This window comes from Protomyctophum bolini, assembly GCF_963924005.1.
Source record: "Protomyctophum bolini genome assembly, chromosome: 1".
NCBI classification, from domain to species: domain Eukaryota; kingdom Metazoa; phylum Chordata; class Actinopteri; order Myctophiformes; family Myctophidae; genus Protomyctophum; species Protomyctophum bolini.
Window position 1 is genome coordinate 19449747 of NC_137862.1, and position 12043 is coordinate 19461789.

At 42.6% G+C, this 12043-nt stretch overlaps 2 protein-coding genes across 2 annotated transcripts in view; both read left to right on the plus strand.

Annotated features, from left to right (window-relative positions):
• The window catches only part of cdkl5 (cyclin dependent kinase like 5), a 32432-nt gene that overhangs the window by 18972 nt on the left and 1417 nt on the right, over positions 1 to 12043 (plus strand). The window contains exons 11-18 of the mRNA XM_080771991.1: positions 396 to 571; positions 1816 to 2648; positions 5149 to 5492; positions 5998 to 6099; positions 7010 to 7121; positions 9323 to 9467; positions 9833 to 9941; positions 10491 to 10655. Of these exons, the coding sequence (XP_080628117.1) occupies positions 396 to 571; positions 1816 to 2648; positions 5149 to 5492; positions 5998 to 6099; positions 7010 to 7121; positions 9323 to 9467; positions 9833 to 9941; positions 10491 to 10655 (1986 nt within the window). The remainder of the gene's footprint in view (positions 1 to 395; positions 572 to 1815; positions 2649 to 5148; positions 5493 to 5997; positions 6100 to 7009; positions 7122 to 9322; positions 9468 to 9832; positions 9942 to 10490; positions 10656 to 12043) is intronic.
• Positions 1 to 12043, plus strand: part of zrsr2 (zinc finger (CCCH type), RNA-binding motif and serine/arginine rich 2) — an 80733-nt gene that overhangs the window by 17546 nt on the left and 51144 nt on the right. The window lies entirely within an intron of this gene.

The following is a 12043-nucleotide window of genomic DNA, read 5'->3' on the forward strand; positions in this document are numbered from 1 at the left end:
GGCTAGCTAGACTGCACTCTCGCATAGCATCGGTTTTACCTCTATAGACGGTATGTGCATGTATAAAGTGAGTGGCAAATCTAGTGGCAAAGTGAGTTTAATGTAATTTAACGTCATTTGATGCAAACAGATAGGACTCTTCTGTTTGGAGTTTTTTGCCACTCAGTAGGCGTTCTCGCATAACCTCCGGGTATGATGATCTCACGTGCATACCCTCTATAACCCTAGTCTATGCTTTGGCTATTCAACATTAGCCAATCTACAAGCTCATCATCCACTATTTTTGAAAACATTTGAAAAAAACTAAACACGTGAAATTACATAAATAGAATCACCGGTGCACAAAGTATAAAGAATGGTCCTTTCCTCACCACTTGCGTGCTTCCTCCTATCAGAACCTGCTGCTGCTGACCCCCACCGAGCGCTACCTGACGGAGCAGAGTCTGAACCACCCTGCCTTCCAGCCCCTGAGGCAGGTGGAGAGAGACAAGCCTCCCCCTGGCTCTCCCAATCCTCCACGCTCCTCCAAGCGGAAGACTCACCACCATGGAGAAAACACGGTTCCTACTAGGTCAGATGACTGTTCAGGCTTTGCATGTCCCATCGCTGTCACGCACAAATCCTGTATGTCCATATTTCAACTTTTTGTGCCCACCCCCGTAAAACAATGCCCTATTTCGGCGTACAAGAGTTGTATGCAAAAATAGCAGATCTACAAGATGACAATGTGTCCTGAAGTTACACATTGATTGTGAGCTTGTAGATCTACTATTTTGGAACGATTTTGAAAGTGCACGTGTCTGTGTGTTTTATAAATGTATACATTTCTTTATGACTAAATAATAACGACATTGTATCCATTGCAATATAGGTTATTTTTTCTATTTCTTGAATGTAATACCAGTGATGATATACGACTGGCATAAAACCCTGCCAGCAAACGAAAACACATAGTTACCTATGAATGGAAATGTCCATTCTTTTCTACTCTGGGATCAATACCATTTTCGGGTTTCTGATCCGGTCTGGAGTGGAAATAACTTTACGTCATCAATCGGCCCGGAACACACGACTGGAACCTCTGGCGGCGTACACCTCCAAAATGTTTCTCCTGGTTTAAAATGTGTTTAGTTTGGTATAATCGTTTAGTTTCTTTTGGTATAAAATTGTTTGGTACGTCTTATGTCTTTTTTTCTTCTTTTTTTTGGTCCTTTTCTGTCTATTATTGATAGGTTGAAAGTAATCTGACAGGAAATGGGGAGAGAGATGGGGGGGAAGACACGCGGCGAAGGTCGTCGGGATCGGGAGTCGAACCTGCGGCATGCCGTCAGGTTGGCGCAGCAGCCTAGGTGCCCGGATGGTTGAGCTAACTGTCTGGGCCAGTATGTCCATCTTTTATTCGCGACTAGCTAGACCGAACTAGTTGATTCGCATTATGTGGGGAATGAAAACAATGCAACGTCAACCGGAAAACACGGAATACGATGTTTTTTGTTTTAATTCTTTTTTCTATACCGGATCACACGGCTCAGTTTTAGAATGAATACCAGATTTTCCTCCACACAGGAAAGCCTGGTGACGCGAGATTAATACTTTTCTATTTCTATGGTCAGTGCATAGCTCGGACTAAATCTGGAAGCTGGGCCTAGTTTTCATGTGTATGTGAGCAGAGTTGATGTGGGAGAATCCCACTCCAATCCCACCCACTCACAAGGCTTTTGTGAGTGGTATTCACTATGCACTCACTGCTCCACTCTACCGAAGCGAAGAGAACGAAGAAAAAACAATGTGTATTTATTCTACCTTCCTCTGCAGGAGTCATGGTAAGAGCTCGAGTCACCGTCGTTCCAACAGTAAAGAGTGTTCCAGCCTCCCTCGCCACGGGGACCTCCATCATCTAGGTAACGAGAACTTCCTAAATGGCAACAAACCAACTCCTCCCTCCAACTTGAGTCCCACACTCCACACCAAGAACCAGTACATGTCTCAGACTCTCAATCGCTCGATCTCATGCAGCAAAGACCTGGTCAATAACAACCTGCCGCACCTCCTCAGTCCCACTCCCAAAGACGTCAAAGGCAAGACAGAGTTTGATTTCAACCTGGGGCCGCCATCTTCCAAGCTGCCAGAGCAGGCTCCCGTTGCCAAGTATGGCCACAATAAGCCCAGTTCCTCTCGCTCTCAGCCGCAGGCCAGCCGCTACCCCTTTCTGGAAGGCAAGACTAACACGCTGCAGTCCGGGACAGAGAAGCAGCACGGCCGACACACCCACAGCATGGCGGACTCTGCCCACGGCTCCATGTCGTCCTCCTCTAAGAGCTCCGCCTCCTATCTCAGCCTGTCCAAAAGCCACAACGCACTGAATGACACCAAGTCTGTGGGGAACCTCAGTGATGTGCGGCTGCACCCGGACGACCCGGGCTCCGGTGTGGCGCCGGGGGTCGGGGCCGGGGCCCGCTTCTTCCCAGCCAGCTGTTTAGACCTCAACGCCACCCCGCTGCCGCCGCCGCCTGGCAGCCCCTCTGCACGACATAGTGAACGCTCTGGGCACAGTCCAGCCTCTCGCAGCGGTGGCAATGTCCGAATGGAGAGCAGCACCCTCGACTCTTCTTCTCGACACAAATCAAGGCACAAGACTCTGGCACCAGGTATGAATTTGGGGTCAGTTACTTTTAAGGGATTCAATTAGATAATATTGTTACATACATCGTTGCTGTCCAGAAGAAAACAACCTAATTCCATTTTTGAGGGTTTATTTCTTTATTTATGAATCAGTGTAATTGAACACCCTTTACGTTTTTGTGTTGGTAAAAAGAGTATTAAAAAGCACTTCGACAAAAACCTCCTATACCACTTGAGCTTGATGTTTTTTGTGTTTTGTTTTTCATTTCGTGAAAAATGAACATTTTGGAGTTAGGTGGTTTCTTCCACACAGCAGAGATATACAAGTGTAACTTTTCTTCTTTGTAACCCATTTTTCACCCCTGTGTCAATCATCTAATGTGATCCTGGGCTCTACACACCCTCCGCCAACCTAGTCCCCATATATGGGGGACAAGGGGAGAGCAACGGACTTGAACTCATGCTTCCTTCATGCCTGAGTGTCCAAGTTGCTCCTTTACACCTGACAGGGGGGAGTTTCCCTGGTTGGACGTAGCGTGTGGAAGGAACACGTTATTCCAACCAGTTCCTTTCCCCTCCATCAGGCGCCCCGGCTGGCCAGGGGGAGGCAGTTTAGAGACCAGGATTACTGCATGTTTTTGTGAGGGTACCTACCCTAGGGGACACAGGGAGAACATGCAAACTCCACACAGAAAGGCCCTTTCGCCAACCCCGCCTTCGGGTATGGGCACTGATGACGCGGAGAGTATTTAACATTTTGACCAACAAACATCCTGTCCTTGGCGTCGAGCCTAGGATTTAAAGTTAATCAAAAATATATTTGAGTAAAAAGTATTGGCATCACAATGTACTTTAAGTAAAAAGTAGATGTAGTGGAGTAGAAGTAAAAGTATTGTAAATTGGACATACTCAAGTAAAGTACAGATACCTGTACTTAAGGTGAGACACCCCAGGTGAATAGGGAAAAAAAGTTAAATAATAGCTATCACAATGAAACTTCTCCAGTTGATTACTTATATTAAAACTAAGATTTTTTGTATTACAAGTTTTCTGAAATTATATGTTTAAATACCATATTCGGCATTATATGCGCTAATTTGCATACATTTCGGGACGATAAATCTGAAGATCGGATAAAGCCAGGTTCAAAATTATCATTTCATTTTGTTGACACATTAGAGACAAAGAAAATTACAGATGGGATTTTTGATATCTCTAATTATCATTCCACAAATCAGAAAATAGTGTCAACAGGCATAAAAAACCCAATTTTCTGCATGTTTTTAGGTATAAAATGTGATGTAAATCAGACTGTGAATGATATATCAATAAATCCCTCAGTAAATGTCTGCGGAATATAGTTATGAATAAGACTGGAACGTTTGGTGTATGTGAGTTCAACTGAAGTGGAGATTCTTTGTCCCAGGTATGAGGAAAACTCATTTCGAGAAAACAGCCTTTAAAGAACAACTTTAGTTTTTTTCAACCAAGGTTCATGTTTTAGGTTCTTATTAGAGAAACTAAAAGGTGAGTGTTAATTTTCTTTCATTTGCTGCTTTCTTTCGTTTGAGGGATTTGAGCAGTTTTTGACAGGGGGGCGGGGGCATTCGAGCATGGGGCTAAATATGCATTATTTTTTAACACAATTTTATGGTGATTTATTTTTTTATGGTTTACTATAGTCCTAATAAACGCCAGGAAATTACATCTGGCCACAAAAGATCACAGGATCTATTGAATGTGACAAACTTACATATTGAGCCTATACACACAGTATAAGCCTTCCCCCAGTAGGCTACCTTCACATTCAGTATAGATCCTGTGATCTTCAGTGGCCAGATGTAATTTCCTGACGTTTATTAGGACTATAGTAAACCATAAAAAAATAAATCACCATAACATTGTGTTAAAAAATACATATTTAGACCCATGCTCGAATGCCCCCGCCCCCTGTCAAAAACAGCTAAATTCCCTAAAACGAAAGAAAGAAGCAAATGAAAAAAGATTAACACTCATCTTTTACTTTATCTAATAACAAACTAAAACATGAACCTTGGTTGAAAAAAACAAAAGTTGTCCTTTAAAGATTTGTATTGTAAAATTCCAAAACGTTTTATTTGAAGCCACTATTTTGAGACAAAATATCTCATCCAAACCTTGGCAACAACATATAATGGCATATATCATTGGAAAGGTCTGGACCTCGAGCTGACTGTGGTCTGATCCAAATAGGTCACTTCCTTTGTACCAACAACCAATCATGAAAATAGAGATGGTGGATTTTCACCCAGAAAAACGAGCTGTCATTGGCTAAAATAAACTATCAAAATAAACATCTAAATCTGTATTTTTAATGTTTATTTTGCTTTAGTTTGAAAGAAAACATGTTTAGGAAGCAAAAGAAAAAAGAAAAATCATGATTTCACCTGCCATCTTGCCTTAAGTACAGTCCTTTATTAAATGTACCTAGCTTAATTAGTTCACACCACTGCTTTCTCTCCATGTCTCCCCCTCGTCTGTCTGCAGAGGAGGCCAAAGCTCCAGAGCTGTTAGACCCTGGAGGAGGAGGGCTCACTCACACCCTGCCGTCGCCTCATGAGTCCTACCACTATGGGCTGGGCTACACCTCCCCCTTCTCCTCCCAGCAGCGGCCCCACCGCCACTCCATGTACGTGCGGCGGGAGCGCCACCGGACCCACGGCGGCGAGAGCGGGACGACGACGGCCCTGCCCGCCCCAGGACAGGGGGTGCCGCCGACCCGCACCAGCAGCCTCCAGCTCCTCTCCCCCCAGCTACAGCACCGGACCACCCTCACCACGGGACACTCCAGGAGCTCTTCCAGAGAGGACTGCACAGACAACATGGCGAGGGTTAGCGATGGCTGATCAATACGTGCATAGCATAGTTAATTTATTCATGCAGTCGGAATTTTTGCGAGCGTGCCTTTTTTGGTGTGCTTGGTGTGCTTATCTGTATTCATTAATGCATGTGCACGACTTGGGCTGGGCAATTCACCCAAACATATAGAAAAAACAACAAATCAATTAATCTGATTAACCACTTGACTATTTCGTTGTACAAGGTGGCGAACAAAAATTGTGAAAATAGCCGATTTACAAGCTCACAACACATCACACGACACGTGAGATTGCAGATATGCTCTTTTCACTATGTATTTATGTTTTGGTTTTTTTTAAGAGTTGATTAATCGTAATTAAGACAAAAGTTTGAAATAATCGCAATATGGATTTGAAGTCGCCCAGATCGCCCAGCCCTAACGGGGGCCTATCTATCACTGTCTTACATTGTCAATGCCACTGCTCAACGCTCCTGTTTCAGTCTGCTTTGACCAGCACCTGTTCGTCTTCTCAACAGAGCGAGCAATCCCCTAAAGACATCAGCCACCCATGCGCCCCCATCAAAGACTCCACGAGGGACAACACTGCCGCTTATCATGCACAGCGCTCTAAAAATGAGGTCCGAGCCCATGACTCCCCATGTCCCACCATCACCATGCTCACTAAATTCATTACTGTTATCTCTGCGTCATAGCTTTCTCTGTTCCCAAAGCCCCATTCATACTTCTTCACACTACATTTGTTGTTGTACAAAACATGCATGAACAATGAATTTCCTCTAATACGCATTACAGGTTTTACAATGCACACAAGTGTTATATTACTGTATGTTGCCCCTATTTGCATTTATATTGGACACCATGACAGTGTTTCAAATTATACTTTGGATCTAATCAAAACAAGAAGCGCTGCATCATATTGGACCGTTTAGTTTTTTGTTCTTTGAGTGGTGAGACAATACAACAGTGCTGGCTGAAGTTTAAATGTAATTATCTAAGCAGTCATATCATGCTTTAAAAATATTTTACAATTATGTCTTAGTATTATGTGTTTATGGAAGTTCAAGTTCTAGCAGAATTTTTATGCATAATCAACGAGAAAGGGGGTATGTGTCCATAGAGAAAACTGAGTTTTTTTTAACAGAACCAGCAGATGGCGGTGATCTGCACTTTCCCTCTTCATTGCCTGTCATAATTTAATATTTTCTTGTAACTTTTTAAATGTGTGTGTGTGTGTGTGTGTGTGTGTGTGTGTGTGTGTGTGTGTGTGTGTGTGTGTGTGTGTGTGTGTGTGTGTGTGTGTGTGTGTGTGTGTGTGTGTGTGTGTGTGTGTGTGTGTGTGTGTGTGTGTGTGTGTGTGTGTGTGTGTGTGTGTGTGTGTGTGTGTGTGTGTGTGTGTGTGTGTGTGTGTGTGTGTGTGTGTGTGTGTGTGTGTGTGTGTGTGTGTGTGTGTGTGTGTGTGTGTGTGTGTGTGTGCGCGTGCGCGTGCGTGCGCGTGCGCGCGCGCGCGTGTGCGTGCATGCTTTCCAGGTGGCTATGTACCATGACCCAGGACCCCATGTTGATGATGGAGGGTCCTCCAAGGAAAACCGCATGATCTTCAGTGAGTCGATGCCTCGAAGAGTTGGCAGCTTTTACAGAGGTAAATATGAAGTCTAATGGTAACACTTTGTAATATTTAAAGGTAGGTTAAGTGATTTGCTTTATGTGTTAAATAGCTCTATATTCTGATCATTGCTATAGGGTGTGTCTCCAGCTCTTTAATAAACATAAAATGCATTTTCAGGTCAGGATACCACATTTAGTCAGTATCAGTCAGGATAAATATTAAACAAGTGAATTTGGAAGTGATGACACAAATAAATTAGCATACAAAGATTTGCACACAATTAGCACAGAGATACTCTCGTGTGTGTGTGTGTGTGTGTGTGTGTGTGTGTGTGTGTGTTTGTGTGTGTGTGCTGATGGTCACTGACTTTAATAATAACGATTCATTACTTAAACGTAATTATCTCTGTATTATACAAATGGTAAATGGTGCATTCATATAAATGGTAAATGGTGCATTTACATAGCGCCTTTATCCAAGGCGCTTTACATAGATTGTGCATCAATGCACCAATTCACAAACACATTCATACACCGATTGCGGAGGAAACCTTGCAAGGCACCAACCAGCACATCAGGAGCAATTAGGGGTTCAGAGACTTGCTTAAGGACAATTTGACACTAACTCTGGGGGAGCCCGGGTTCGAACTGGCAACCGGTTACCATTCGGCCACTCTACCCCTGAGCCACCACCAAAAAAAGGTTATCCATGTACTGTACTGTATATGCAGATGTACGAGCTTGTACATCTGCTATTTTTGAAAAAGTTTATGATTTATTTGAACACAAATCTTCTCTTCTGGGGGTCCATGGAACAAAACCCTTTTCAGATGGGGGTCCGCAGCCAAATACATATCAATTTGGGGGTCCTTTCCTTGACACTAATACGTTTGAAAACCAATGTTATAGAGGAAGTGTTGTACCAACACATGCTGCAGAGTGAAGCACCATCCACAGTCACACTACTGATAACTATAACGATAATGAAGTCAGTGTCCACATTGAAGATCGACAAAGTTATGTAGCCTAAGCATTGCATCAAACACACACAGTCACACACACAGCTTTGTCAGAGCCCACAGAGAGAGCGGAGAGAGAGATCTCCGCCTCTGAGGTGCTGAAAGACGGGATATAGGCTAATTAAGGATAATCTTAGTCTAGACTAATTCGTAATTATAAGGAGGTGAGCCTACCTGCGGTAATGCCAGCTAGCGTTAGCTATTCATTCATAATCATCTCATCTCTTTTAACCCATTCAGGACGAGAACCCCTTTTGGTGTTTAAGCATTATGTTATACTTTTTAGGAGTCCTTGACATGACATTTTTGAGAATGACTGACATAGAAACATACTGTAGGGTTTTTCCAGAATATTGTCTATTTAGAAGACTTTTTTTTTTGAATCGGCCTCTTGTCTAAATGGGTTAATAACATAACTTTCCTGAGGGTTCAGTAAGGGGTCAGTGAGTGTGTCAGTTCATGCCGCACTATGAGCTTGTATATCTGCTATTTTCACAAAATTGTGAAAATGTGTGCAAATATGTAATTTTTCAGGGAAGTTTCGGGCAGTTTCGGGAGAAGAGACCTCCTTCCGCTCACCTTAACCACTCCTACCTCCTTATCAACCACTCCTCCCTCCTTATCAAACTCACCTGCCCTTCATTATCACCTGGCCAATCCCTGGTGCAATCACCACAGTGCGATCACACCTGCGATCTCTCAACCAAGTTGTTTGTTCTGCTCCACGACAGACCAAACATGGATTGAGAGTACTGCACTTGTAGATCGGCTATTTTCACTATTCTTCAAATTTGCCATTCTCCTCCACCCCAACCTCCTCCTTCCACCTCAATTGTCTAGGAATCGAGGGGGGTCAGTGACGGAGCAGGGACGACCAACCACTCATCCCGAGTAGAGCAAAGATGTCCGTCAGCTCCAGAGACTACGCCACCTTGGGTTCCTCACTCCATTCCGCATTCATCTCATTCTGTTTCAATAAACTGATAAACTTGAGCGAAGGTGTGGTCTCTTACTAGTGAAGCAAACATTCTTAACTCAAATCTTTGTTTCTGGAGGGCCCTGGCACAAATATTTTTGAGGGCATGCTATCATTTTGGGGGTCCTTGACCAGTGCTATAGTTGATGACATATTTTATATCAATATTGTCCTTGCTTGGTGTCAATGGCCCATAATACTATTTGATTTGATTCCATCTTTCCTTCTGCTTTCTTCCAGTCCCTTCCCCCAGACCAGATAACTCCTCTTCTTTCCACGATGGCGTTGGTCAGGGTAGAGGGCCAGTCATGCCAGTTTTACCAGTTGTCCCAGGAGACCCAGGCGTCATGGGAAACATCTCCAAGCGTCAGACTGCCTTTGACTGGTGAGGTCTCAGTTTCTGCCTAATAAAAATAAAGCCATTATATATAAATTAATTGATTAACCACTTAAGGGTTATTTTATATGTTGACGCAAAAACAACGGATTAAACTTTTTCCGCCCTGTAATGATAGGGATAGATGATGAATTGATAATTCTATTTGATTATCGATTAATTTTCAGGATTCAAATTCAAAAGTAGCTTAAAAACGTGCCGCTTCACCCAGCGTTTCAAAGTTGTAGATCTGCTACTTTTAGTAGCAGTGTGATCGAGTAGCATAGGGCGTTCATTTGCGTCAGAACTACACAAAAAGTTAAAAGAGGTTTCTGTCCAACAACAACGATATGCTGTGCTCATTGAATGTGCAGGAACGCGGCGGAGGCCATGGTCATGAGTCCTCCAGAGCCCCCCAAGGAGAAGGAGAAACAGGGCTTCTTCAGAGGCATCAAGAAGAAGAAGAAGAAGAAGACTCAGATGGTAAGAAAGAGGCAGGGCGACGGGTCATTTTAAATGCCATTTTATAATGTCTATTATTCAAATAATGTGGAAAAAAACTGTTTGTTATTCTCATAAACAATGCATATTGGTGTTTGAACGAATAAATCTGCCCCACCCCCAACTTTCAGTTGAGCAGTTGTGTGATGAGTGGAAGAATTTCAACATGGTAAACTCAACTCACCTAAACTACATAAATACAAGGATACTTAGTTACATCTATACAGTAGAGATGCTTCCAGAGCATCTAGTTTTGAATGTGAGACATTTGCAATGTTCCTTTATTGGCCAATATTGTACTTAAACTTGAAGAACTGGCATTACACTGTGTACCGGCTACCTGTAGGGTCACCTTTTCAAAACTTCGCAATTTAAGTCATTAATTAAGTATAATTATATGCACAATAAACTGATGTTGTTGTTTAGATATAGACTAGCATGTAAATAATTATGAGAAGTTGTCCCTTATCTGTTGCCCCTACCTTTAAAACTTGTGTTGAGAGTGTTGGCTATGCATCTTGTGTTCTACAGACAGACATGGAGGACGGAAGGAGTCCGGGCATCAGGAAAAGCCTTTTCCCTCTCTTTAGCTCTAAGAATAGCTTAAAGCACAACTCAGCTGTCAAAGTCCTACCTGTAGTGGCCTCGCCCATGGTACAACAGCACCAGCCTACCACACCCTACCCTGCCTCTCCAGTAATCTAACCTGCACCCTGCCGCTGCATGTTATACCTATACCTACATGCATACAAAAACACACTCGCCATAATTACCTGGGTTGAAATCCTCTCAAGCGGTTTGGAATCGACTTATGTATGGGCTTTCATGGCATGGCCCAGGATGAAACCATCTGAACTGAAAGGATTTCAATGAATGCATCTAACACGGTCCGAAGCAGCACGTCCACGTTGTATGCGCATCCATATTGTCTTGCTACGCTGTATGTCCAATGCAATCACATTGCATTCATACTGCACTGTAAGACACAATGTATGCTCTGTGTGAGGCAAATGCTTCCTTTCATGTGTTTATACTCATCGTCATTACCAAATCATTCGTTTTCTTTTTTCTTTTATTCAAAACTTTGACACAAATACAATACAATACAATACAATACAATATATGCGTGTGACATCATCATACCCGGAAAGTATGCGGGAACGCCTATACTGAGTGGCAAAAAAACGACTTTCTGGCTGATCTGATTACATTCAACGACGTTAAACAACGTTAAACTCACTTTGCCACTCGATTTGTCACTTTCTACATGCGTATACCCTCTATACAATACAATGCTTTGATAAAAACACACAGAGACTATAAATCACACACACATCGTACATAAAAGAATGTACTGTACATAAACACATACTGTACCTGTAGAAACTTAATGTATGTGAGTAAGCAGACTACGCACACTCGCATACCTACAAATGTAGCTGTTTTATGTTTATTTCCTGCATGTGTGTAAATATGTGAAAAGCTAAAACATCTAGGGAATTTGTTGTCATGGATTTATGACAGAAGATTTGGTGTGATATCATCACTAATGGCCATTCCCAGCTTGTTTGTGCAGTGCTGCCCGAGGAGTGCATGGAGAACCTCACCCGGACCTAATATAAGATGTGCCCGGTTCTGACACTGCCTGTTGGTGTTTGTATTGTAATAATGTTTGTATTGTATAATAATCAGTGCCTCTCAAACTGTTTCATGTCCAGGACCCCCCAAATTCATGTATTTGGCCACGGACTCCCATCTGAAAGTATTTTGTGCCAGGGATCCCAATACAAGATTTGTGTTTTTAAAATGTTTCAATAATATTTTCATTACATTTTTTTTCAATATTTTCTTTCCAGGATTTGTTTTGAAAATGGCAAATCTACAAGCTCACAATAGTGTGTGGGTAACAATTACCCCTCTGAATGGGTAATGTTTGGGTGTGTGGGTAATAATAAATATGTGTGGGTTAAAGTGGCTAAACTGATTTAGATCAGTTGATGACTTTGAGAACCACTGTTCGAGAGGCACCACATAGAAAATCAAGGTCAGATATGAATAATCTATCAATACCTCACATTGGCTAA